Here is a 21,927-nt window from a genome sequence, read left to right on the forward strand (position 1 = left end):
TTCTGATCAACACTGAATAAACCTCTAAATAATGCTCTCCTGTGTGCATCTTCCGTTGTGCAAATCTGCTGATAGAGCGTGCAAGAGCTCTGGATCTTTGGGAAGCTATTTCTGGAGCTCCTGTCGCTAATTGCTGATACTGCGTGTCTACGGGAGGTTGATGGATGTCCGGAGACGACGTGGAGTCAAGATGGACTTTATCTCCCTGGCAGTATCTCCCAACAACGAGTACACCACATAGCATACACAGCCACCACTTTCTGCCTAATGTAGGGTCAGCCCAATTTTCCACCTGAGGTGGCCATCTCTATCTAATGGTAGGGCTGGCTCTAGAAGCTGGAGAGGTGTCTGGTTTTTACAACAAAGGGAGTCATACGGATGAGGCTTGCCTTCATGTATGTAGCCTCTGTTCTCAGCTGAGCTCCAATGAAATACTTTTTCTATTAAAACTGGACCAACTTTATGTGGTTTTGATAGATCCATGTTTAAACACACAACTGTTGCTGTCACATCTAGTTTGACCCCAAGTGCTTTAAATAGCTCTTTCCTCCATTTTTAAATTTCATATTCATGTTTGATTGGACCTGCTGCAGAGAAAGTGAGTTGCTTATTTAGTTGCACTGAACAGTGTTCTTGTTTTAATTGCTTAGTTCTGCAACAACGGAATTGAAGGAAGCTGAATGAGAACATTGCCTTTATTCTTGAAGTTTATATTTAACTGGTGAATCTGTGGGTTGCATAGATACAAGCACAGACTAATTGTTCTGTACACCAGTCTTTTATCATCTCTCCCCACCCCCTACCCCATGGCATTTTCAGTACTTATATTATCATATCTAAAATGACATCTTGGTCCTATTAAGGTGTGAACATCCCAAACTGATTCATCCCAAAATTCAGAACCTATTTTATATATAATTATTTTCTACCCTTCATAAAGACTGGGCTTGCTCTCTCTCTCTCTCTCTCTCTCTCTCTCTGTGTGTGTGTGTGTGTATCTGTGTATGAGAGAGAGAATATATTTTATGTAAGCTGCTTATGGATTTTAGTGTTTAAGCTCCCAGGAAATTTGGGAACAAAGAACAAATGAGCAGAAATAATATGGAGAAGTCACAAGTGTCCCTGTCCCAGAATTAAACTGTTGTTCACATAGGAATTAAAGGTGATCTTGAATGTATAGAGTGGTATTCAGTGAAGTTTTACTCAGAGTAGACTCACTGAAATTAATGGACATAGCTGATCCATGTTCATTTATTTCAATGGGTCTGCCCTAAGTAAAACTTGGTTGAATACCACTCATAGATAGTGTCACTGAGGATGAACTACTAAGCATACGAATGAGTAGAATTGAACTTGTTAAACATTATCTTTCAAAACAAGACATTCATTAGATCTTCTTTCAGATGAAGTCATGAAAACCCAAGGAGATGGTCATTGATTCAAGAGACTAGCAAGTCCCCTTATCACAGCTACACGAGCATTCACTTTAGGTACAAAGCATTCAAACCATTCTGTTGAAATCAGTAGTTTCCAATTTGAGCACATACTTAAATTTCTAAATAATCACCATTTGAGTTCAGTTTCACTTCATTCCTCTGAAGCTGATGACAGTTTCATATGTTTAAACTGGCAATTAAAGGATTCAGAATTATTAATGAGAGGCTTAACAGTGGGATCTACTTTATATGTGATACCATACATTGGTCACATACAAACAAATTCAAACCCACACAACTGCATTATCAGATTGTTAAAAAGATTGATGTGTGTGTAACTGACCCAACTGAAAACCTGACTGAGCCACCTCCTTTTTATACATTGCTGGCTATACTAATTTCTTTTCCTTAAATCCTCAAACAGGTTAAGGTTGATGGGTCCAAAAAAGGATATTTAAATATATAGCCAGATAATGTTAGAAGTCCCACTGAAATCAGTGGGTCTTAAATGCTTAACTTGTGATTAGGCCCTATTGATTTCAATGAAAACTAAACATGCTGCTTCGCTTCTACTTTATGTATCTGTCAAAATAATAAAGCTGGAGTTTGCATTTTGTAATCTGGGCTCCATGACCAACTTTGAATGCCTATGAAATAGTGCAAATGTTTTCCTCCTAGACATCACTGAAGACAAAACACTGCACTGTCTGCAAGGAATAACTCAAGCAGAGAAAACTGACATCTCTAACTTAGAAAGCACTTTTACAGCATGCCTTACAAAAGGCCCTTGGGCCCTGGTTAAACAACAGCTGCTCAGACCCTATATATTCAGCTCAGCACAACCACAACCCATTTCATTAGCTGACCATTACTCAACCATTAAATCATAACATAGAGCTTTCCTCTTAAACTTGAAATGTTTTGTGTGTGAGGTGGGCAAGATACTCTCAGGTTAAGATGTAAAGATTTAGGAGAGAAATGAGGTACTGCCTACGCTCTCGTGTTCACAAAATGCCATTTCTTTTCATGGCACCACCTCATGGCATACATGGCCACCGGCAGTCTGGCAATAGCAGCGGTTCTGTTGTTCCTCTTTGCTCTCACCACAATCCCAGGGTGAAAATTGACTCCAAAGGGAGAGCAAAAGGAAGAGCAGCACCTAGCACTGCTTGGCCTGCCCATTTGGTTTCAATTCCCACTATGAGAAGAATTTGGACAGGCAAGTATGAAGAGAAAAACACCAGAAGCTCACATTAGCCACTGCTACCCCACTGCATCAGACGCAGATGAAGAGGGAAGACAGGCCAACTTTCAGGGGTGCTGCTTGTCTTTCATACCAACACCACCCATCCCCAAACCACCAGCAGCAAGCCTGATGTCAGAGGTCAATGGTGTTTCAGCTGCTGGTGTGTGAACAATGCCAGATGCCCAGTGACGCCAACTGCTGATGTTGTGTTGTCTGATGTTGTGTTGCTTTGGGTAGCCCAGCGAGTTCACAGTCAGCTTCCAGCTATCACTCTCCATTCAGACAATACTCAGCTTGGGAAGCAGAAGCAGAAATCTGTCCTGCCGGGTCATGTTCCACACACTGAAATAGCTCCATGTGTTAAGATCTGAAATGGCACAAATCCCTTTTCTTCAAACAAAAGTACCTGTTTATTCAGTGTAGATGACATCAGTGTTATGAAGTACACAAAACAAACTAAATACAACAAGCACTCTTAAGATGTACTTTATTTTTATTTTAAAAAATTAAGCTCAAATATACTCAAGAGTGTGTCTTGCTGAATCTTGGCCCCTTCCCTCTGCTGAAACTGTAGAAACGTACAAAAAAATCCCAAGATTGGTATGACCCTTACAGGTCTCTGTTCAGTTACTGAGTAGAAGAAATGTCATAACATTCTCCAGTTCACAATTAAACAAATTCCTTTATTTCTCATTCCAACACCCCTTGTATTTTGAATTTGCCTCTATGCCTTTGTGGTCCTAATTCTTCTGCTCAGTGTCTTGGTTTAACCAAATCTCTGCCATTCCAAGTCTATCTCACTTTTCCTTCAACACATGTGTTTCTAATTTAACAATCTTGTTATATATTGTCATGAAACAACCCAGCTTCCCCCTCCTGGGTGCTTTGTGGGAATCCTAAGTAGCAGCCGTAGACAGGAACTCTCTTTTCTTTGGGGGGTTTTGTTTTAAAGAACAGTCAAGGCAAACAGATTTAAGTAAACAAATAATCCTAGAGAACCCACAAGAGGTCCCAAGGCCGAGGCTACTGTTTTATGTCTCTCAAGAGAGTTGGGCCTGTTGCCAGCATAAATCTATTCCATATTAAGAAACTTAAACCCCCTCAAATGTATTAGGCATAATACCAATATTCAGCCATTTGGTACTGGAATTTAACTTAATTCTGTTTCAGTCGTCCTTATATACTTTCTCAATGAGGAATCAAAATCAAAACCAGAGACTTTTGCTTGACAAACATTAATGGCTGACTGTTGTTTGCCTGACTACAATATAGTCCTTAATTAAGGCTGACAGAAGAGCAACTCAGAGAATCATTTGGGGTATTCACACATTGCATTCAGTGAGCGAACAACCTCTGTACTTGTGTACATAAACAGCTGAACTATATGCTTGTGCAGTTGCTCGTGTCTGTGTAACTGTATGCACAATAGTTGAGCTTCACAACTCACAACTCACACAACAGCTTGTTCATGGGTAGAAACAGCTTGTACCTATGTTCAGTGAAACTTGTGAATAAGCCTATAGTGACTTTAATTCAGACACAGTCAAAGTAGTGAGTGGGAGCCAGATACTTTTCTGCTACCTGTGATAGTGAAAACGTGGGACAGGGGGCCCTTTTCTTTTCCAGCACATGTGAAACTTGAGATTTTAAGTCATTTCGGAAAGGCATCCTGGAGACAGAGGCAATTTTTAGTGAGTTCAACTGATTCAGTCTCTCAAGGCAAGTCTAAAAAAATGTAGTATAAATGCCAACAACTGGGAAACACTGGCCTGCGAGCGCTCCAATTGGAAAATAGCCTTTACGAAAGGTGTCATGGGCTTTGAAGACGCTCAAACTCAGGACGAAAGGGAGAAACATGCTAAGAAGAAGGCACGCTTGGCAAACCCTCGCCGTGATCAACTCCCACCTGGAAACCTATGTCCCCACTGTGAAAGGACATGTGGATTCAGAATTGGCCTCTACAGTCACTTAGAGACTCACTGTTAAAACCATGTGTATGGAAGACAATGTTACGAGTGATCACCAAAGAAGAAGACTAGGCATGTAGCCTTGGGTGTGCCATAGGGGGAGCTGCAACAATGGTGCAGGTGAGAATTTTGGCATCATGCAGGGTGCAACGGAAATTTAAGACCCCAAGTTCCACCACTGCTGGAGATATGGAATACCACTAAACAACCAGGGATTCAGCTTCCTCCAGCCAAAACACTGCTTTAAAATAAGCTAAATATTGTTTAATTCCCTAAAAGTTCAAGTAAATGCAAAGACAAAGACAAAGAAGACATTTGAGAGAGTAGGTAAGACAGAAGAAGTAGAGACAAGGATTCTAAAGGATTACATTACTGTAATCTGTCTTTCTATGGCACAATGTATATCTCTTAGAATTACTGGGAAATATTCTTGGAGGGACGCTGGTGGCGCTGTGGGTTAAACCACAGAGCCTAGGACTTGCTGATCAGAAGGTCGGCGGTTCGAATCCCCGTGACGGGGTGAACTCCCGTTGGTTGGTCCCAGCTCCTGCCCACCTAGCAGTTCGAAAGCATGTCAAAGTGCAAGTAGATAAATAGGTACCACTCCGGCGGGAAGGTAAACGGCGTTTCCGTGCACTGCTCTGGTTCACCAGAAGTGGCTTAGTCATGCTGGCCACATGACCAGCTGTACGCCGGCTCCCTCGGCCAATAAAGCAAGATGAGCGCCGCAACCCCAGAGTGAGTCACGACTGGACCTAATGGTCAGGGGTCCCTTTACCTTTTATTCTTGGAGTAGGAATATTCGAGGGCTCAGTTCTGAAAAACACTGAAGAAAACAATAGCCTGTTATGTTGTCAATGCTTTTCAAGAATTTTCAGAAAATTCTCCTTATAATTGCTAAGAAACTGGATAACCTCTCCACAGTCTTTATATGCGTGAGAGTACTGTTGTTTTAAGCAAATCCATCTTCAAAGTTGTATAGACCTTTCGGAATCAAAAGCTGCAATGTTTTTTGGAACATTGGAACATAAAAGCTGTAATGTCAAGCTGCAATGAAATTTGCATAAAGCATATCTAGAAGTCTAAAATATATTCAGCCAGGGGTCAGATATTTCCCAAAACACTTGGAGGTTGTTTACAACCATAGTAATAGAAGTTCAGGTAAAATGTATGCAACAGATCAGGAAAGGTACCAACAAGTCCAACAGATTCTGGTATGGTTAATTAGCACAATCCAAGACCAGAACCTTTCATTTTTTTAAAAGTAAGTTCTGCAGGAATGGAGAACAAAATGGAGCACAAAACCAGATCAAAACAAATATAAGTTGACATGCAAAAACATAATTTTAGGAACACATTTCTAAAAACAGTAAGGTTTTTAGCAAGGCTTGTGTAAATACATTAGAAGCAAGAAACCACCAAGGGGGAGATTGGGCCATCGGACGACATAGTGAAAGACATGCTAAAGGGAGAGTGGCAGAAGCTATGAATATGCTTTCTGCTCATCTTTGCTCTCTCGTTCTAATACAACATTGTGCAGATCTATCCAGATATATTTAAAGAACACAGAACAAAGGAGGTAAACATCAGCACAGATATCTTCCCTGCAGCAAAGCTCTGCAATCTGTTGTGTGCAGATGGATTTTTCACTATTGCCACTGATGAGTGACTTGTGGAGATTCCAGAGTAGCATGGAAAAAAACTAGAATATGTTTGGGGCATGCTGTGGTGCATAAATGTCCAATATATTAGATGTGATAAAAATTATTATTATTATTATTATTAATACTTACTACCACAATTACCACCTAATAATTTGGCTCCTAAGCACCTTGATTCACTTATATATATTTAAATATATTGCTCTCTTTATTCCATTAATTAGTAGCTCTCTTGGCAATTTAATATGGTAGCATTGCTGTTGCCATTTCAGTACACACAGAAATGAATTACTCTTCTGCTAATGCTAAGCTCATATGTAATATCTTCACTGGGTCAAAATCATGTGTTTAGCACCTTGTCATTTCAGACCCTTGATATGCGTCATTATAGGCAACTGCCAGTCATTTCACCTGCTAATGGCCTGATATAAAAGTAGAGATCAAAATTAATGACAGCATAAGAAAGCTCTAGGTTAATTTCTCTGAGCGACAATACTTGATATTTCCTCACATTCAGTATGCTATTAAAAGTTTATTTTTTTATAGAAATCAATTCAATATAAATGAGAGAAAAGGACATTCAGGTCAATATTATTTAAGAATTCATTGGTATGCATTGATTTTTATGACTGCGACTGCTAATTGAACAGAAAACGCTGAACAAAAAACATATTTTGAAGCCCATAAGGTGTTTGCATGAAATATGTCATTTCTTGCAATGTCTGAAAGTTTCTTCCAGGCAGAAACTATAGAAGCTCCAGTATAGCTGAACATCTGTCTTGTCATGTAGGCAGATATTAAGATTAAATTAACTAGAAATGAATAGAATGATACATGACAGGGTGCAGATGTCCCAGCCACAGTGTGATAATTTCATTGCAAAACTATGTAATGAATTCCATACATTACAGAAATACAAATGTACCACTTTAGGTAATTGTGATGAAAAGGTATAATATGCAGTGCATAAACAGACTGCAGACCCAAGGGCGTTTCTCCCCCCTGTACACTATTTCTCTTCAGTCATTTCAAAATGATTTTATTTAGTTTAATGTAAGCCTATTATTGAATCCTTTCTGGGTATTTTCTCCCCTTCTTTCAACATTTCAGAATCTGGATTTCATAGTGGCATTAGAAAACTTCTTGCATGCCTGCTTTTTCCAATAGATTGGTTTGCTCCCTTTTCCCTCTGTCTATATTGTACCTTAATGTGGCACATTGAAATTCACCAGGACTGGAAATACTTAAAAAGCTTTTGGGCTTTGGGTAGTTTACAAATTGGTGTCTGTTGCCTATGCGCAACTTAGATTAGCAGCAATTGTTCACATACTGTCGCAGATTATTAGCTAATTTTCCTTTATTACTTGCAAATGGACGATTTGTGGACCGTCTAAGTTTAGGCGTGTTTTTTTAAACATAGGTTTGGAAGCATGCAACCGTTTGGTAATCCATAGTGGGCCTTGTTGTGCTTTGGCGTGTGAGAGGAAGGGAGCTAACTGGGCTCCAGGGTTGGCACTGCAGGACCTTGGATTGGTTGCCTGGTGGCAGCCAATCAGGCCTCACACCAGGGAAAAGGGGTATTGCCCAGGAGTGGACCAGAAAAACTCCTCTCCTCTGGTCTGTTCAGAGGGTGTAATAACAGATGAACACATCAGGGCTCTCAAAGACTCCCTCCAATTGGCTGGGAAACCCTCTGCAGTGAGTGTTCCTCGTCAAGTGGTGCTGGGGGAGGTGGCGCTGGCCTGTAATGCCACTGAACCATCAAGAGTAAGTGGACATGGTAGGTAGACGCCACAGATGGCAACTAAGCTTGGCTTACATTCAAAAGGTGCACTGCTGCCCACCACTGCTAAAATGGCTACCCAGGGCCCTACTAAGGAGGGCAGTCAGTGGCAACTCAGCTAGCTCATGCTGCTGAGAGGCCCTTTTGCGCCCCTGGGAACCAAACTGCCCAACAGCTGGTGCCATCCAGTATTTGACAGGAGAGAAAAACTCCATGTAGTACACTGATACTGAACGAGCAAGCACATCACAAAGTCTGGGTAGCTCTGCCGCCTCTCGCTTTATGCTTAATAAAATGTTCATTTCAAAAGTTGCATGATTCTGTAAGTCTAATAAACAAACAAATCTCACTATTTTGCTATCGGGATCTCATTCTCTAAATGCAATAATTTTGAAAACTGGGCATGCATACTTATTTTGTGATTCATTGGTTCCAAACAACAAGCAGAAGGTGGAAAGCAAACGTCCCAGGCAATGAGCAATAGCAATTTGAGTATGCAAGGAATTCAAAGTCACACTCTGTGTGCCCAGCATTGAAATCAACAGCACCTTGTTAAAGCATCGACGCTACTAAGCTAAGCTGATAGTTGTAGGGCATGGGTGTCAAACACAAGGTCCGCGGGCCGAATCCGGCCCGCCAGACCTCGTCATGTGGCCTGTGTAGCCACCGCCGGCCGCCAGCCTTCACCTTTTATTCTCGCTTTTTTTTTTTGACACAAGAAAGCCGCCTCTTCAGCGCATGTGCGGCAGCCTACAAGCCAGAGAACGTCTGCCCTCTAGCGGCGCCGGCCGTTCTACACAGGAAACCTCCACTTTACATGCATTCAGGAAACCTCCACTTGTTTTTATATTGAGCGCATGCCATCCTGTGATGTGACAGATCCAACGGCTGCCTGAACCCTTCTCTCCTGTATTGTAAGTCCTACAGATACAACCGGCCCTTTGAGGGTGACCAAACTGCTGATGCGGCCCCTGATGAATTTGAGTTGGACACCCCTGTTGTAGGGAGTAAGCAGAGATAGGTCATTTGTGAGACTAATAATCTGCCCTTATAGAAAGAAAGAAAGAAAGAAAGAAAGAAAGAAAGAAAGAAAGAAAGACATAGAGTGGCAATTTCTTCACATGGTGATTTTATGACTTATTTTTTAAATGAATACAAATTTAAGAGTGTTTCTTATGCCAGCTCCATAAAACGCAGTACGCTAGACACTAACATTATTTATTTTGATCTGGTGTATCTTTTCCAAGGTGTGCAATTATGTCTTCTGTGTTTTGGGCCAGAGTGGTTTAGCAGTCAGTCCCTCTTTCCATGGAACTCTGGGAATTGTAGTTCTGTGAGGGGAGTAGGCTTCTCCTAACAATTATTAGCACCCATAACAAACTACATTTCCCAGGATTCTTTGGTGGAAGCCATTACTGTTTAAAGGGGTGTGATACTACTTTAAATGTATCAAACCCCAGTGTTGATCCAGGACATTTATAGGGCCTGGGGTTGGAAAGGTTGAGAGATGGTGACCATCACAAAATGGTGGATAATAATTAAGAAACAATTGTGATATCGTCTTCTTTTTCTAGTGGCTAGGAAAAAGAAAGACTTCAGAAATTTTCTCAGAAAAATATATCTGCTGGGAAATGTTGGCTCATTTAGCACAGTGCTGGGTGCTCAGGGTATTACATTTTTTAAGTCAGTTTTTTTATTGCATACAAACTTCCCTGTTCATAGAGAAACACAAACATGCACTTTAAGTGGCATATGTTTTAAAATGTGGAGAGAGAACATTTCATTTCCTCCTGGTGAAAGGAGACTTTGGGTAATCAGGGTCCCCCCCCCCAACAGATGCCCAGTTTAACTCACTTAAATGAACTTGTTTTCTGACTGGATCAGTTCTTGGATAAGTTAATTGAGCATGGCTGGAAAGAAAATGTTATCTTTATGAAGAGGTAAGTAGTATGAAGCTTCTTGGGTTTCAGGGAAGGTGCCTCATTGTTTACTTCTATTCTCCTAACAGAAGGGGTGCACAAATTCAGCCCAGTGGAAATAATTCTAGCTAATCGCACTCCATTACTTTCAGTGAAATTGAGTCTGCTCATTCTACCTAGGTGAGCTGACATAGCACGGAAACAGAAAAATAATCACAGTCATGCTGTCCAAAATAAGCAATTGGCATCAGGCAGGCTGAAAACTGTACATTTTTGTTCCAATTTACACACTGTGCACACCATTACTTTATAAACTCTCAGTGGCTATGCATCATCCCAGGGAATCAATGCTGTTGGAAACATTGTTCATTAGTACCAGGCAAGTGCTCTGCCATCTTGTGCATATCACAGCTGCTTACTGATGTTCAGTCCTCGGTTTGGGGGTTGTGCTGCTTTATTTGACTCTTTTCTATGGAATTCTTTGGGGGCTTCTGTGTGAATGTGAGCCAGGTACGAAACAGTGGTTCGGTAGGGCATATGATGTACCCTACGAATTAAGGAAAGGGGCACTTCTAAGAGCTCACTTAGCCCAGGAATTTGTTTTCCAGACCAGAACTATGCTTGCTATCCTTTCATACAGAACTTTTCCTAGCTCCCTCCCCCAAGTTTCTTTGTTTCAACAATGTACCGTAATTTAAGGGAGGGGGAAGTACCCATTTTGGTGTTGCTGCTGTTAAACAAGTGGAAGTCAGAATAAGGTTACCAGATTTTTTCCAGTGAATCCAGGGACACTTTTCAACTTCAATGGATTTTGTATGGGGACTGATTTGTAAATCCAGGGACTGTCCCCAGGAAACAGGGATGTCTGGTAACCTTAAGTCAGAATCCCTTGACACGAAGGATGTGGGAGGAATTTGCTTTGCTTTGCATTTAAAGGTGTACCTCCCTAAATCTTACTTTCTGAAACAATATGCAAGCTGAAGCGTACCCCTCCTTTGAAATTCATTATTCCCAGCCAAATAATGACTACAAAAATGCATGTGCTGAAGCAGATTGTGGATAAAAATGCATATATTAATGAAAATAACACACAAAATGCATTGTAGTAGGAAAAAATGTATATATCAGGCAAAATTGCATACAAATGTGCACATTCAGAGAAAAGGGTATCAAATGTGCATACAAATGTGCACATTCAGTTTCAGGGTATCTGTTTGCATTCAGATGGTCCACTATTCAATCCCTGGCACCTCCAGGTAGGGCTGGGGGAAGAAGACCCTGGCCTGAAATGCTGGGGAGCCAACAAATATAATTCTGAGCTAAATGAACCAATGGGCTGGCTTGGTATAAGGCAGCCCATAAGGTGGGCAGAGTATAAATAATAAAATTTTTATTATTCAGTTATTTTCAAGAAATGGCCCACATGACTTGCATATTGTCAATTTCCAATATGCTAGGTTGCATTACCATGAAATCATTTGCTTCTGAAACTGTTCTATGATTTAATAACTTAGGGTACTTGCATTTTTAAGACTAAAACTTTTACTGAAAGAGCATGAGCTTTCATAGGTGATTATGTAATTCAACAGATACTGCCCTGGAAGTGAAAGCTGAATATCGGGGTGGGGGGGTGGCAGGGGGTGGGGTCCTTTTCAGTTTTTAAAGGGACAGTTACCCAAGCTGCAAAGTCTACTTTGCAAACATTGAGTTACAAAATCAGCAGTGCTCCTTCCAGCTATTATAATGCAAGAGGAAACCATAGTCCCTGGGTTAGGCTTTGATTGACACAGCCAATTTTTAAAATTAATTCCTATTCTGCCATCTCACGCTCCATATATCTACAAGCATTGATTTTCCCGTGGATAGCTACTCTGAGTTTCTGATGGAGTGTCCAGGGAGGTTAAAATGTTTATTCAAAGGATTCTTTTTTGTCTTTGTGTTTTTGTTTTTTTTTAATGTAGGATTTGTATTCATCCATTATTTCTCTCAAACATAGCCCTGTCTGCACAATGCAGATTGCTGATGGCTATTCCAAGGCATGAGTTAATATACACAACATGAGTAGCTTGAAGCTTCACAGATGGGGTGGGTGGTGTCCCCATACCCTCTAACTAAGTTGGTAGTGTTAATTAATGGACAAACATGGCCCTTAGGTTGATCACACATAAGAAGCACATAAGAAGAGTCCTGGTGGATCGGGATCTGATGTGTATAAAAAAATTCCTTCCAGTAGCACCTTAGAGACCAACTAAGTTTGTTATTGGTATGAGCTTTCGTGCGCATGCACACTTCTTCAGATGTTTCGACTATGGCAGACCAACACGGCTACCTACCTGCAACTGATGTGTATAGGAAGCTTGCAAGCCACATACTTCCTCCAACACTGAAAGCTGCATGTTCAATGTGATTCACCTATGGTGTACTTCTTGTGGAAGTGGTCACACTGAAATTTTCTGTATTTTCCCTCCTATAGAATATGTACTTTGATGGATGTGGGCCATTTTTTGAAAATAACTTCTTCTATTCTATTCTATTCTATTCTATTCATTACCCTGCCCATCTGAATCAGCTGCCTTATACCAAGCCATTGGTTCATTTAGCTCAGTATTATCTTCAGTGCCGGATTTACGTATAAGCTAAACAAGCTATAGCTTAGGGCCCCACTCTCTTGGGGCCCCCAAAAAATTTAAAGAAAAAAAACCCTGGATGTACATTTCCAAAATATTGCATAAAAAACAAATAAAATAAAACCTATATACAGCAACAGTGTTTTGTGCTGTGTAGGCTCCTGTGATGTAAGTAATGGGCCCGGCCTGCTAGCCTGATCCCCAAAATATCACTGGTTTGCTCATTTCAATATATTCTGCATGTGCAAGTGGCTTTAGATACCTATTAGGTCCATAAATTACCATATAGCGTATATTCAACACAAAAAACAGCAACAATTTGTTGTTGACAAAGGACAGCTGGACATCTAAAGGGCCCCATGACCTTCAGTAGCTTAGGGCCTCATCAAACCTAAATCCGGCCCTGATTATCTTCATTGGCTGGCAGTGGCTCCCCATAATTTTAGACCAGGGTGTCCCTCCCCCAGCCCTACCAGGAGGTGCCACAATCTCAGGCTGCATCTACGCCCCCACCCTGTTATACTTGTTTCATTTCTCTACATGTTCTAGGAGACCAGGGTGGAGGGGAGCTGGTTGGAGCAAGAGGGGGAGGCTCCCTGGTTTCAGCTTCTGCTTCTGCCTCAGAGTCTGAACTGTGCTCTGCCATAGCCTCTTCCTGTTCACCAAAACCCTGTCACCACTTCTGCTTCTGACACCTCCTCCTCCTCCCGGCCTGCTCCTTCTCCCTCTGACCATTCTCCTGGCTCTGAGCCTTCTTCCCCTGGGGGTTCCCCAGGGGGTTCCCCAGCTGGTGCCTCTCACTACTCCTCTGCATCCAGCCAATCCATGACATCCATTTTATGTGCAGACTGTAACTTCCAAAAGACTTTGCTAATGCTGAAGGTCTGGCAGTTTAGCCCACAGGCATGTTTTCCACAAATCAGGTGACTGAGTGTGATTTCCAGTTTCAAAGATTAGATTAAATAGATTTTACCTGTGACAGGATTGATAACAGGTCAGTTTCAAAACACATGGCCTAGAGCTGCTCATGAGCTGCTACATCGTCAACATTTGTTATTCTGTAAATTGCCCACATCAAAAGGTTTTTTTTGGGGAGAGAATTTTATGCTACGTCACCTGGGTCAGCAGAGGATGAGTCTTGATTTAGGGCAGTTGTGCAATATTTTGTATAATAGTTTACCCTGAATATAACTAATGCTCAAGGAATGCAAGTCAGGTTTGAGACCATCTGAGGCACATTAACATGGCCAAATTTCAGAAATGTAACAAATTATATTGAAAACTGGTCATTTTTTGGTAATGCATGCTCCCTAATACAAATATGCCAAGAAAGAGAATGAAGCTTTTGGCCCACTATTCGAGATAAAGTTAAAATACCATACTAAAAAAGAATGTTTGTAATTGGAGAGCTAATACATTATTAACAAGAGCTCGAGCTCTCTAGACTTCAAGTAGCTTGCATCACACAGGAAAGCTGAAGAGGAATTAAGGAGGCACACACAGACCTCCTATATCCTATAATAATGCTTTCACTGGAGGAGAAAGCAGGGCTCTTGGGTGATCATTCCATTTGTGGGTACTGCAACTATGCTTGGAATAGATTGTTCAGTGTTCTTAATTAATTTCCACAATTTGTTATTGGATCCAGGTGACTGATAATTTCTGCGCCACCATGTAAAATTATGCAGATGTTCATTTATTGTCCTGATCAAACACTGAGTTTTCATAATGTTATTGTTTCTTCATCAAGCCTTTAATAAAGAGGGATGAGAAACTTTCTTTCTTTTTTAATGTTGGTAGTATAGAAATATCTGTAAATAAATAAATAGTTTGTATGACCATAGTAATATGAACACATAGCTGGTGAACATATGCAACAGCAGTTTCTGTATTTTTGGATTTAGAACAAAACTGGGACAATTCTTTAAAAATCTTTAAGATGGCCTAAAAGGACTAATGAAAACATAATTAATATTGCACATTATTGTACTTCTTAATTTACTCTTTGATCCAGAAACATAGCACACACCTTCACCACTCCCCCCCCCCAAAGGTATCTCCATGTGGGATAGAAACTTGATTGAACACTAATATTTACATCTGATCTCCATGAAATTGACTTGAATGCTGTTTTGGGGCTGTGGACTAAATGAAATTTTATAAATACGAAGTTTATGTATGTGTAGCAAAAATCAGCTACATACATGCTATCAACTGGATTGTGTTTTCTAATTATCCATAGTCTGTAGCTCCCAAGTTAAAGTATGCTATGTAACAGAGGTGGGGCGTGAACTAACTTGTATATACACCCTGTGCTGTGTGTAATAGTGTTGACTCTCATAATTCATTCAGTATGGCAAATTTTCTTCTCAATTACTGAATTATGTAGCAAATTTGAAATTGTGCTATGCATCTTCTTTGGCATAATGTCAGCTGCTGTGTATGGGTGTTTAAACTTTACTTTTGCCTCTTTGATTTATTTATGCAAGCAAGATTTGTCATGAATTTTAATCCAAGCAAAACGCTGTGACACCCACAATAGCCTGTAAATCTGCTTTGCTGTAGCAGCAGCAGCCCTATGAAAAGAAGTAATGTGGAATAGTTGTAAGCTCTGCCAAGCCAGTTTCTCATCTCAGGCATTGTTGCATAAAATGCATTTTATGTATTGGAAGGAAACATACATCTGGAGTCTTTAGTTATTTTTTAATACAGAACAGTAGGACCTTTGGGAATATTGTGATTTCTAAGTTTTCTGATAGGCATGCTCCCACAGCAGAAGTGCTTTCTTCACAGAGATATACACTGCTACAAGTCTTTATTCATTTATTTATCATGCTGCAATTCCCTAAAAAGAAAAGACTTATTCTATGCAAAAAAATAAAAAAACAACCCCTCACATTGCTCCAATGGATAATCACAGATTCTGTTTAAATAATTGATACATAAAATTACTTTTGCCGACTAGCTCAGTTATAGTCATGTGACAGGGTATATCGTGTTTTAACCAGAGCAATTATTATTCCACAAAAAAAAAAAAAAAAAGTACAGAAAGGAGCAGTGAAAGGAGTTGAGTTCAGTGTGTAGGTTTGTGGAAGGAAGCCAACACATTTGTCAAAGCAGTTACACCAACTGAAAACAGCTAAAACAGATAGTCACAGGAATAGGATGGGCCCTCGGGTGTCAAAGGCCAAGGTAAAGAAATGTCGCTGCAGCATCCACCCAAAACAGCAAAACAGTATAGTGAAGATGCTACACACACTTCTCTGAGGAGGAAATGCCACAATTTAGGCCAGGCTTCCTCAAACTCGCCCCTCCAGATGTTTTTGGCCTACAACTCCCATGATCCCTAGCTAGCAGGACCAGTGGTCAGGGATGATGGGAATTGTAGTCTCAAAACATCTGGAGGGCCGAGTTTGAGGAAGCCTGGCCTAAATTGTGGCATTTCCTCCTAACAGAAGCAATGCTGATTTAGGCATTGCTACAGAGTATGCCCTCTCCCAGGCCACCCCTACCTGAACTTCTGAGGGAGGTGGAACTACCAAGACTGCTCCCTTCAGTACTCATAACACCCCGAAGGGTCTGTACAGAGGGCAATGATCTCTCAGGAGCATAAGTTGTAATATAAAGGAAAGGAAGGATTTGTCTATTTCTAGTCTTTGTCAGTTTAACACGTGTTCATGCCCAAGTCCATCCCATGCCACTTCGGCATTAATCTATCCATTTTAAAAATCTACATGGAAGTTCATATCTAAACATTTAAATATGCACCCCCCAAAAAAACACACTTTTCTAAATGTATTTTATCCTAAAATGTGCATTTCCCCCCTGTGTATATTTACAGCAGAGAACTGCATCACAAAATCTGAAGAAATGCGAAATCCGAAGGGTGACTGTGCTCCAGTTGTCACAAGTCCTCCAGGTGGTGTGGATCAGGTCAGTTCTTGTTGGAATTTGCAAAGACGGAATTCCTCAAGCATGCTGGGTAATGTAATTCAGGTTACAAACGGATGGATTAGTTCACCTTTTGATTTCAAATCGTTAAGAGGTCCCTGTAAAGAAACTATTATGGAACTTAATGGAAGAGGCATAACGTAGACCTTAGGGGCATGGGCTTTATGGTACATTTTGATAGGAAACGAAGTGCAGCAAATATAATCCATACTGAATGCCAGAAGATGTAAATTTGATTGTGAAGACTTCTGTAACAGTTTTTAGGACCACAGCTCAATGTTTCAGGACGTGTAGGCACATGGTTCAAAGCCCGACCATAGCCAGATCTTTGTTTTTGTTTATATACACAATGGGGTTATCTAGTTATCTTCTAATTGGAAATGCCTCTGTCTGAGATCTTTGAGAGCTTCTGCCAGTCAGAGTAGGCATAACTGACCTGGATGGAGAAATAGTCCAATGTAGTATAAGGCAACTACCTATGTCCTTTCAGGTTAATAGTCCAGTGTTCTGGGAGATAGGAGCGCCCCCTAGCTTGGGGGCACTAGCTTGGGGAAAGGCTGCCCTAGACCATTATAATTGTGAGCCCTCTTAGTAAGAATGCAATGCCCCCACCCTATGACTGTAACAGGGTAGAAGAAAGAACGTGGCAACAGATTATATATATTTTTAAGGGAGGAGGAGAAAGTGGGCTATTTTAATAATAGAGAACACGATATAATATAAACTGATATTTGAACCTATTATTGCACAAGAGAAAGCACCTGCTTAGGTTATAAATGCTACAATGTGTGCAGCAGCAGCAGCAGCAGCAGCAGCAGCTTTTGGCCTGCACCATGTCTTCATCTTCTCCTTTCCCCAGTGAGAGTTATGCAAAACCATGTAACTCGCTGGCATGTAAGTCACAGGCTGCCCTCAGGCTAACTTCTGCACTTCGCTTTTTGTACCATGTTCAAGTTTCGTTCTGCGGGATATGCATATCTTGCAAATAAGGTCTCTAATGGGGGCTGCTATGCGTTTGGCTGACGGTGCAGTTTTGCTTCTTGAGCAGCAAACACATGGTTCTGCTTTTGGAAAGGCAGAGCAGATGAACTGCTTGGGAGGGAAGTTCCCAATCAACTTCTTGATTCACACAACCATATGTTTAGTGGTGGGTATTACTGTGAGAGGACTTCTGTTGTCATATAGCCCCTTTGTGTGTGTGTGTGGGGGGGCACACGTGAGTCTTGTGTATGCTCAAATACATGTCAAGATCAAAGACCTCAGCTCCTGACTCAACCATCATTTTGAAAGTTTTCCCAGACAGTTATAAATAACATGTTTAAAAATATCTAAGCTGTGATTATATATTACTATATGATTGAATCATCTGTCCACTACCATTGTGCTTTTTCTTTGGCATAGTTCAGAGCTGCAAGGTTTCACATGTGAAGGCAATTGTTTTCCTGTCTGCTGTACTCCTGCATTGCAGGGGTTGGACTTGGTGGCCCTTGAGGTCCCTTCTGACTACAGATCTATAATTATATGATACTTTTGTCAAGAGCTGCTGGAATTTCTGTATGGCTGGTGGAGATGAATCAGTGTACAGTGGGGAGGTTCAAAAAAGTATCTACATGGTGCCTAGAGAATCTTGCACCTAAATATTAGCAAGACAAAGGAAATGGTGTTGGACTTTCAGAGGAAGAGAGGGGAACTAGCCTCGTTGTATATCGGGGGGTGGGTTGTGTGGAGAGAGTCTCTTCCTTTAAATTCCTGGGAGTTTACCTTAGTGAAGACCTCACTTGGAAAAACAATATAACTTAGGTGGTTAGGAAGGCCCAACAGAGACTCCATTTCCTCAGGGTCTTGTGAAAGAACAATGTTAAACAACAATTGATGACCTCCTTCTCAATAGAAAGTGTCCTCTCGTATTGTATCACAGTGTGGTACGTTGGCTTGACAGCCACAGACAGAAAGTCTTTACAGAGGGTAGTGAACACAGCACATGATATCATGGGCTGTCCCCTGAGCCCGCTAGATGACATCGCAAGGGATCCTTGCCGTAGGAGAGCGAGAAAAATTCTCAGGGATGATTCATACCCCAGCCAGCACCTCTTTAATCTTCTACCCTCGGGCAGGAGATATAGAAGTACAGTGGTGCCCCGCAAGACGAATGCCTCGCAAGACGGAAAACCCGCAAGACGAAAGGGTTTTCCGTTTGCAGAGGCACTTCGCAAGACGAATTTCCCTATGGGCTTGCTTCGCAAGACAAAAATTGACGAAAATTTTTGAGTTTTCCCCCCACTCCAAAACCCCTTTTTCTGAAGCGCTAAGCTGCTAAAAGCCTTTTAGCAGCAAAACCGCTAATCCCTTAAGCCTTAAAAAGCCGTTTTTAGCCCTTAAACTGTCAATAGCGCTAATAGCGCTAATCCGCCAATGGGCTTGCTTCGCAAGACGAAAAAACCGCAAGACGACAAGACTCGCGGAACGGATTCTTTTCGTCTTGCGAGGCACCACTGTATAATCAGGCCTACCAACAGGCTAAAAAACAGTTTCTATCCGTGGGCTGTTCGGCTGCTAAATGGAAAATAATGTAGTGCAACTGACTTTTGGGGTTGGTGTGTTGTGTGACAAGCACACAGAGTGCAATGAGACTGAGTGTTTGTGGGTGGGGGAGGGAGGCTCAGTTAATTTCATTATAGACAGGTTGTACATTGACAATAAAGGTATTATTATTATGGCTGCTTTTTGTGGTGAACCGCTGAAGGTAGCATTCTCTCAATGAAGACCCTTCTGGATTGACTCCGCCTACATGGCTTGCCATCAGATCATCTGTGCAGCAAGGAGTATTCACAGCTTTCTTTTCCTCCTGAACCATTTCCACTGAAAGTCTTCCTGAGCTCTGGTGTGTCGCTGTGTTCTTGGTTGGTCTCTGCTCCTGCCTTGGTCTTTGGTTCTGATCACTGACTGTATCATGTTCCCTGGCTCCTGGCTCATCTCTGCCTGCTGCCCAGAACACAAGCCCTGGCAGTTGTTTGGCAATTTGCTGTGCTTTTCTATTTGTTCATCATTGTCTAGTAACAGCAGGAGGAGAGGCAGCAGACTTGTTGGGAACAACACCTGGCACCTCCTCCTAAAAAGCAGCTGTTGCTGCCTGCACTATTTGAGAGAGAGATAGAACTGTGCTGAAGGGGTGAACACATGGTCCCAATAATTCTTAGCAAGCTGGATTCAGAAGATGGGGGGGGGGGGGAGAGCCTATTCAGGCTCACCTCCCCAGCAGAGACTTGAGAAGCCATGCTCACCTGTCCTTTCATGCCACATGAAGACAGGCTGCAGCTGGTGCAGAATGTGGCTGCTAGATTGGTAAATCAGGTCCTCCCTTAATGAGGGCACGTATTGCAGTGAGACCTGGACAACCGGCACCCTGTGTTGTGGATGGATACAATTGGTCAGCCACAACACCCGATTGGTAGGTCCCTCAAAGCTGGGTGCAATCTGGCCAATGGGACGCAGTCCAAATGGTTCGAGGGAACTATTTATGCCCATGCACATGACCCAGAGCTGCCTCTTTCAGTGCATGCATTCAGAACACCCGCCCACCTCTCTCTACTTTTAGGGCTTGCTCTTGACCTTGCTATGCCGTCATGTGTCGTCTGTCGTTGGGACAGGGGGACGGCAGGAATTTCCCCCACTTGCCTGATTGGCTGTTGCCATTTGGGTTTCGCCTGCCACGTAGCAAATCGTCACAACTTGTAAGGTTGTGGATAGGCTCTGGTTCAGGTGATAGGGATGGGAGAATGCTCTTGCCATCCCTATGTGAAGGGTATTCCTTTAAAGGAATCCAGGGACTCAATGGTTTGGTCAACCCCTGAGAGGGGGTTGTGCCCATGCCTGAGTCCAGGGGGACATTTGGGTGGCGGAGTTAGCCCGTTCCCGGCTTTCCGCTTATCCAGGTGCTCAGCCTTGGCTGACCTATGCTGGAACCGTGTGTCAGCGCTACCTCCATGCAGGGAGCTAGTCAAACCAGACCCTATGCAACCAGTCACTTTTTTGTATAAATAAAGTTGTGGCCTAAATTCTTCCAAAAACCAAACCAAAATTTTAGCCATGTGTGAATTTATTTGGGGTGGGGGGAGAGGTTTCTGGGTCTGAACAAGCAATGGTGCAGCCTGGTGGGACCCAGTGTCTCCAAAGCCATAATGGCTGCCATTGAGATACCAGGCACAGTTCAAGGTGTTAGTATTACCATTGAGATACCATAACATCTTGACCAATAGCAACCACCTCGGCCCCTACAATTGGCAGGGGAGGCCCTGTTGGTGATGCCGCTGATGAGTTCTGCCCAGTTGCTTTCATTGGATCACCCTGAGTTCTAGTATTTCTCCATACCATCAATAATATAATGCAGCTCTATCCTGCCCCTCACCTCTTTACCCTCATTTTTTCCTAAACTAAAAAGCCCCAAATATAACTTTTCCACATACGGGTGGTGCTCCACCCCTTTGGTTTTTTGGTTGTTCTTTTCTGATGCTTTTCCAGCTCCTTTTTGGGGACAGGCCATTCTTGTCACCTGTTGCCCTTTTCCAATTAATTATTTACATTTTCTCCCTGTTAGTGGTTCATTTTATTAGCTTTCAGGGTTCTTCATTTTGGTGTTTTAGGGAAATCTGTATTTCTTTCATACTCCTTTTCTTCTTCTCTCTCTCCCCAATGTTGTCTTCATTTTACACTCATTTATGTTTGCTTTCTATACTTGGTATTTGTACAGTACTTACTTTTCATGACCTCTTTGTTTCTGCAGCTGCTGGTGGGTTTATTTTAGGAGGTGAGGGAATGGGCTGCTGGCTTTTACTCTGGCTTATCAACCCAAATGGCACAAAGGGAGAGTAAAGCAAATCTCTAAAAAGGCAGGAATCCATTCACAGAACCCTGTCCAATTTTTTGCTGTAAATAATTTATTTTTATTATTCTTTAATGAGAGAGAGCCATGCCAGTTTCATTATTCAGAAGTGGTAGTGCCTGAAATGTTAAGGTTGTGTCAGAAATATAATGGAAGATGAAATACATGACCAGTCTTAATAACTTTTTTGTGGGGTACATTTCTGGAGCTTTGCAATGTCCTGAGTGGTTTCAATTTTAAAGTGTATGTAGGGGAGTTTTTGGAAGATAAATAAACAAGCAAACAAGAAAGAAAGAAAGAAAGATGTGCTGATATATTTTTTAAATGATTATTTTTAGAACAGTCACAGCCACCCCCAACCAACTTCTGGAGTCAATTACAAGTTGTATTAGCATTATCTTGGGCTTTTACGGCAGGAAAGTGTCCCTGAACATATGCAGAACATATTTCCCACCTTC

The 21,927-nt window shown here is 41.7% G+C and overlaps 1 protein-coding gene across 2 annotated transcripts in view; it reads left to right on the top strand.

Moving 5' to 3' along the window:
• The first annotated feature begins 232 nt into the window (after window positions 1-232).
• Window positions 233-21,927, top strand: part of LOC310664667 (uncharacterized protein) — a 67,319-nt gene continuing 45,624 nt past the window's right edge. For both annotated transcript variants that reach the window (XR_014505024.1, XM_083414046.1), the window contains exons 1-2: window positions 233-598; window positions 16,481-16,572. Coding sequence is in view for 1 of the 2 variants with exons in the window: in XM_083414046.1 (XP_083270172.1) it covers window positions 571-598; window positions 16,481-16,572 (120 nt within the window). In the remaining variant the exon portion in view is untranslated. The remainder of the gene's footprint in view (window positions 599-16,480; window positions 16,573-21,927) is intronic.

This window comes from Podarcis tiliguerta (assembly GCF_965153285.1).
Source record: "Podarcis tiliguerta genome assembly, chromosome: 1".
Taxonomy (NCBI): Eukaryota; Metazoa; Chordata; class Lepidosauria; order Squamata; family Lacertidae; genus Podarcis; species Podarcis tiliguerta.